Source organism: Alligator sinensis, unplaced genomic scaffold, assembly GCF_000455745.1.
Source record: "Alligator sinensis unplaced genomic scaffold, ASM45574v1 scaffold991_1, whole genome shotgun sequence".
In the NCBI taxonomy this organism is placed as follows: Eukaryota; Metazoa; Chordata; order Crocodylia; family Alligatoridae; genus Alligator; species Alligator sinensis.
In genome coordinates, this window is record NW_005842335.1 from 979,774 (window position 1) to 986,512 (window position 6,739).

At 53.6% G+C, this 6,739-nt stretch overlaps 1 protein-coding gene across 1 annotated transcript in view; it reads left to right on the forward strand.

Annotated features, from left to right (window-relative positions):
• Positions 1 to 6,733, forward strand: part of IGFBP2 (insulin like growth factor binding protein 2) — a 144,975-nt gene extending 138,242 nt beyond the window's left edge. Inside the window, exons 5-6 of the mRNA XM_025210100.1 lie at positions 1 to 106; positions 6,558 to 6,733. The exon at positions 1 to 106 is cut by the window's left edge and continues 24 nt beyond it. Of these exons, the coding sequence (XP_025065885.1) occupies positions 1 to 106; positions 6,558 to 6,725 (274 nt within the window). The 3' untranslated portion in view covers positions 6,726 to 6,733. The remainder of the gene's footprint in view (positions 107 to 6,557) is intronic.
• The last annotated feature ends 6 nt before the right edge of the window (positions 6,734 to 6,739 follow it).

Genomic DNA, 6,739 nt, shown 5'->3' on the forward strand with positions numbered 1-6,739 from the left:
GCGCATATCCACCATGCGTCTTCCAGACGAACGAGGCCCGCTGGAACATCTTTACTCCCTGCATATCCCCAACTGCGACAAGCACGGCAACTACAATCTCAAACAGGCAAGTTGGGTAGCCAGCGGGTGTGCTGGGCCAGATCAGCTGGGTCATGTGTGTCGTGGTTTTTAGGGCCTTTTTAAACCATTCCATGTGGTGGGATGTGGACGGGCAAATTCAACATACAGTGGCGTGGCTTAAGAGAAGGTAGCTCCAGCATGCAGTGCCTTTTCATGTTTTTAGAAACCAGGCCACAGGCTGAAGAGGTCGGAGTGACGAGGGTGGAGGTCTTCTTTGTATTTGTACGAGATGGAAGGTCCCTTTCTGTCCATGGCTAATTCTTCCATCGTGAATATTCCTGCCCTGGCCTCTATGCTGGGGGTAGGCACATTTGAAAAGTCCTGAGCAATGGGCCTGCTTCCTTCAGGAGACTCTTCTTGGACCTCTGAGCTCTGGCTGCTAGAAAGTTTCTCGTGGCTAGGTACAGACATGATACTTTACTTGTATAAGTGATTGGAAACTGGTCTATACCCATAACAGAACACAAGTTTGGCACAACAGACTGGTTTTAAAATGGCCAAATCTGGTCTAAGATTTGCCCCCCTGCCACCAAAGGGTGAATGTTTGTTCTGTTCTCTACCAGTCTAAACTACACCGCTTACAGAAAACAGCGTAACTTAGATCGATTTTTTTGAATGTCTGTACCTAGCCCTTGTGTCGAACCTTTGTTTCCTTTCTCCTCTCCTCCCAGTCCCCTTTGTTTTCCAGCCCTTGTGCTACACTCAGTCATTGCTCCCTGTCTTTGGAGAGATTGCCCTTCCCCTGTTTGTAGAAGGTTACCAGCCACCACTTAACTGCTGTAGGTTGTGTAAATGCCAGCTAAGTCCTTTTGATCTTCCCACATAAATCAATCCCTCCAGCTCCTCAATCAGAGGGGCATTGTTTGATAACTACTCAGGTGTGTGTTTGTGCTGGGCTCCTGTTGCAGAGCTCCTGGCTCACCTGCACTCCTGCCTTGGCGGTGGGGAGGTGAATATTTTATGCCTTCCTTATTTCAAAAGAGCAAGAGAAATGAAGGCTCAGGAAACCTTTTTTAGCCTGTGTCGGCCTCTCTGAAGTCCAAACAAAGGGGGCAGCTGTCAGCTGCAGTGTTTCATTCTGAGGAGACCACCCCCCCACCGCAGGAATCCTGTTGATTTTTCCTAGAAAGATCAATATCAGTTTCTTCCACAAAAGCAAGGCTGGTGCCAGGTCCTAATAGCCAGGGAGCAGTATGAGCAGCAGTCTCCTTCCAGAGCTTGGGTTTGCCCTTCTGGAGGCCCTGTACCAGCTGGGATGAAATCCGCTCAGTCTGTGGATGCATTTGACCCTTTGGCTCTGGTGATGGGAAAGCTGCAGAAGCCCTGTGGTGCAGTGAGGAAGGTGCTGGGGATGCACGGAAAAGATGCATTTGGCCTGAGAAGTCTTCTGCCTTGTTTATATAGTGCCTCTCATCCTAACCTGTCACAAACAGCTTAGGGACCGCAGCTCTGTGGTGGGGGTGGCGAGTCAGCCCCACAGCCTGCTGCAGAGCAGCTCAGGGAATAGAAACACAGGCCAAGGCAGCCAGGGAAAGTGCCCCTGCATCTTGATGACAAGGTGCTTTGAGTAAATGTGATATCTTGGGAAGAAAAACCCGCAGCATCCTTATAGGCTCGGCAGTGCTATGTTGGCTAGCACTATGCAAGAAAGAGACTTGGGGGTCATCACTGACCACAAGATGAACATGAGCCTGCAGTGCCATGCTGCAGCTAGTAAAGCGACCAAAATGCTGGCTTGCATCCATAGATGCTTCTCAAGCAAATCCCGGGACGTCATTCTCCCCCTGTGTTCGGCCTTAGTGAGGCCGCAGCTGGAGTACTGCGTCCAGTTTTGGGCTCCACAATTCAAAAAGGATGTGGAGAAGCTTGAGAGAGTGCAGAGAAGAGCCACGCGCATGCTCAGAGGTCAGGGAAGCAGACCCTATGACGACAGGCTGAGAGCCCTGGGGCTCTTTAGCCTGGAAAAGCGCAGGCTCAGGGGTGATCTGATGGCCACCTACAAGTTTATCAGGGGGGACCACCAGCATCTGGGGGAACGTTTGTTCACCAGAGCGCCCCAAGGGATGACGACTAGGTCGAATAATCATAAACTACTTCAAGACCATTTCAGGCTGGACATTAGGAAGAATTTCTTTACTGTCCGAGCCCCCAAGGTCTGGAACAGCCTGCCACCGGAGGTGGTTCAAGCGCCTACATTGAACACCTTCAAGAGCAAACTGGATGCTCATCTTGCTGGGATCCTATGACCCCAGCTGACTTCCTGCCCTTTGGGCAGGGGGCTGGACTCGATGATCTTCCGAGGTCCCTTCCAGCCCGAATGTCTATGAAATCTATGAAATCTTTTATTAGATCAACTAAATAATTGGAAAAACTGTTCGTTACAAGCTTTTGGGTGAAACACCCTTCTTTAGGCAATAGGGAGAGTCTGAAGAACCCCTATTACCTGAAGAAGGGCGTTTGTACCTGAAGGCTTGCAGAGAACAAGTTTTCCAACTATTTAGTTGGTCTAATAAAAAAACAAACACATTTACTTAAAGAACCTTGCCTGCCTGTGTCCTTAGACCAGTACGGCTACAACCAATGCCCCCCCTGCATCCTAATGCACACCCAGCCCTTTCCTGCCCACAGCACAGACTCTGAATTAGCCTCCAAGCTGGCTCTGCCGGTTTCTGAACCTGTGGCTCCAGGGTGTCTGGTTCACTGAGCTGTGTTGCTACAACCACAGACTTGTCCCCCAAGGCAAGAACCATTAGAGGCTGCATGACAAAACTTACAAGCATCAGGAGCACTGCATTTCCCTGCAGTGGGGGCTGCCCAGAGCACACAGTACCTGGAGGGGAACAAAAGGGGCATTGGCTCCGTTTTCTATCTGCCGCTGCAGAATCCAGCTGTGCCCTGCAAGGGGTTATGGGTCACCCTGGCTCCCCATGCTTTGTAGGGGGCATGAGATGTTTGACTGTATTCTGTGGTCTCTCTGCCCTGGATACATGTACTTCAGTATGCATGAATGCCTTAGGGTCCAGGCTAACGAGGAGGGATCCAACCTTGCAGTACCAGAGGTATCACTTGGGATTTTCAGTAAGACCTAAAATAAAAGATTAAGGCATGAATAGGCTATTTCCAGGGTGACTGTCCTGGAAATTCTTATGGATCCTGATTTCTGCAGTCCTTACGCGGGGAAGCATTGAGAAAAATTTTGAAATGCAGGCAAGTACAAGCACGTACGTTTGTGCACATGTTTGAAAACAAACTGGGGATTGTACATTTGCGTTGATAAAAACTCGCCAATACAACTCTTTGCCTCCTGATGCTACACCCCAAGTCCCTGATCACTTGAGAGCTTTGTGGCTGTCATCATGCAGCACATCGTGGCTCCCTGGAGCTGTTCAGGTCCACATCAGCAAGGTCCTAGCACCTGGGTACCAGGAGACTCTCCAGCAAGCAGTACAGGGTTTATGCCTCACAGCTGAGCAGTTCTAATACTGTCCAGGAAAGGGCCTTGCATTCACGAGTCCTCTCACTACACTGCATCATGCATTAGCCTTGGCACCATATTTATCTCAGGTACTTCAGGAGCTGAGCAGAGCCCTCAGCAAACAGCAAGAGCATCCCAGCTCCTTCCAGCTGCACTGGGAGGGTAGGCCTCTTCTGAACTGTCAGGAAACAGATCTCACAGGGCTTTGAACTGCACCTGGGTGCAAGTGTCACTCCCTCAGTAACCTCCAACTCGTATAATCGGTGCCATGGAGATGCCTCCAAGAGAAGATGTTTTTGAGGGCTGGCCCTCCACTGCAGATTGAGATCGGACCCTTGGGATGTGAGCCTGAAAGAAGGGTGCGAGGGCTGGGAGGTGTCTTGCCTGCTTGCCTCAGGACAGTGAGGCGGTGCAAAGCCCAGCTGGAGCCTCTGGGGCTGCAATTATTCGGGAATGACCACGCCTGAGAGAGCTGGCTAATTCCCCCGATGCACAGCAGCTGTCCAAAGGGAGCCAGCTGCCGAATGAGCTGCCAGCAGCCTGGAGTGGTGATCTGTAGTGCATAGGAAGGGAAAGCCTCTCTTCTGAGAAGAGCTTTGCTTTGATATGAATGGAACAAGTGAGCACTTATTCCCTGGCAGGAAGGGCTCATCCCCTGGCAGGACCAGAGCCCTAACTGAGGCTTGATCCTGCTGTGAGAGCTTTGCAAGTGGTTGATGGAGCCAGTGGAGCAGGCTGCAGGGAGGTAGGGCCCCAGTTTTGCCCTGGGAGGGCAGAGAGCTCAGCCATAGAATTACAGAAAATGATGCTGGAAGGGACCTCGGGAGGTCACACCTAGTCCAACCCCTGCTCCAAGCAGGACCAGCCCCAGCTCCATCATCCCAGCCAAGGCTTTGTCTACCTGGGTCTTCAAAACCTCCAAGGATGGAGACTCCACCACCTCTCTGGGTAGCCTATTTGACTGCTTTACTGCTGTCCTAGTGAGAAGGTTTTTACTTATATCCAACCTCAACTTCCCTTGCTGCAGCTGGAGCCCATTGCTCCTTGTCCTGTCATCTGCCCCCACTGAGAACAGCCCAGCTCCGTCCTCTTTGCAGCCCCCCTGCAGGGAGTTGGAGGCTGCTATTCAAACCCAACTCGGTCTTCTCTTCTGCAGACTCAATCAACCCAGTTCCCTCCGCCTCTCCTCACCAGTCCTGTCCCCCAGCCCCACAACCATTTTCATTGCCATATGCTGGACTCTCTCCAATGTGTTCACATCCTTTCTGTCGTGGGGGGCCCACAGCTGGACACAGCACTCCAGATGTGGCCTCCCCAGTGCCTAAATGAGGGGAAGCATCACTGCCCTCCATCTGCCGACAACGCTTCTACCAATGCAGCCCAGGATGCCGGTAGCCTTCTGGGCAACAAGGGCACGCTGCTGGCTCATCTCCACCTTCTTGTCCCCTGTAGCCCCCAGGTCCTTTTCTGTAGATTCCCAGCTTGTGATCCAGCCCAGATGTCTCTTATCAAGAGAGCAAAGCAGTGGGTTTTCCTCTCCCCTCCCATGGCACACATTAGTGCCCGTCCAAGGACCAAGGCGGGGGTTTGCTTTCTTTGCACTTAGGGGTAATTGCTATTGAACTCAGTGGGAACAGATTCGGGTTAGGGGTGATGGGAATTTCCACCCTAACTTACTTGAGTCAATCCTATGCCTTCCAGCTAGGGCCTGCCATAAGAATGAGGCCTGCAGGATCAGGCCCTCAGTGTCCCTTTGAGAAGCCTGTGAGCGCTCTTATTACGACAGGGGGAGAAAGGGAAATGACAGCTCCCAGGGGGTCACAGCTCCTGGCCCCTGCAACAGGGAAGGCTTAGCTCTGGAGGGCCGCCAGCTCTCAGCCTGGTTCAGTTGCAGGCCTGTTCTCTGTCCTCAAGCACATCCCAGCCTTTCTCCCTACCTCAGTTTCCCCAGCTATTTGACAGATTTCACTGCCTTCACATTTGCAGTGTGCTCTAGGTTTGCGGGGGGATGGGACACAGCGGGGGGACGTTACCAGCCCTTTGCAAGCAGAGACAAGTTCTCCTGGGGGAGCCTCTCAGCACCCTGCCTGGAGCTCCGCTCACGGCTGTCCCAGGGCTGGGGCTGCTCAGGCGCTCCAAGGTCACCTTCAAGCCTGCTCTGCCTTCATCTGCCGTTCCAGAGCCAAGTGCCCTGGGGTCGGCTCCTTGGGGCTTGCCGCCCTGCGAGCAGAAGCCTCCTTGCCAACAAAAGCACTTCCAGTCTCTCCTGCGCTCACGTGTCAGGCGCTCGGGCCTGGGCGCCACTCGCACGAGGGAAGCTTTCTTGTTCACTCTGGTCGAACCTGTGATCTGACCTGCAGCTCAGCTGCACAGACCGGCTTGAGCCCAGCTCTCACAAGCACACAAACTCCAGGGCCCTCAGTGCTCTCCTGTTGGCCCTGGGCACCCTGCGGTCCTGGTGCCGCTTTTACCGCAGGGGAGAAGGGGCCTGTCTCACAGAGCCTGCTGCCCAGGGCCCTCTGTGACCAAGGCAGCGATGGAAGGGTTGCAGGAGCAGAGAGGAGAGCAGCAAGCTCCTCAGGTGGCCTGAGGATGCTGGCTTCCTTCTGCATTGGCGGTGTAGATAGAGCATGCTTGGGCTAGCTTGGGCAGCAGCCAGGGAAGTGCAGCTGCAGGGACTTCACTGTGAGCAAAAGAGCTCCCTCAAGTCCCTGCGGAGGCTTGTAGAGCTGCCTGAGACCTGCACCCCTGCTTCTTGACTGTGCCGGGCGCCCGGCGGGCCCAAGCCTGCCACCTCACACCTGACTGCAGCGTAGACTCAGCCCAGCAAAAGAAAATCTGTCTCCATTCATTACCAGGCCTCTGCTTTCCTTCTGCAATGACGCCTGAGCCCCTCTGGCGTGGGGGCTGGAGGCCTCGACCCTTCCTGCCCGCTAACACTGCCCCTCTCCTTTCCCCACAGTGCAAGATGTCCGTGAACGGTCAGCGAGGAGAGTGCTGGTGTGTGAACCCCAACAACGGGAAGGTGATTCAGGGGGCACCCACCATCCGGGGTGACCCCGAGTGCCACCTCTTCTACACAGCGCACGAGCAGGAGGATCGAGGAGCACATGCCCTGCGTGGGCAGTAGATGGACGCATTCCT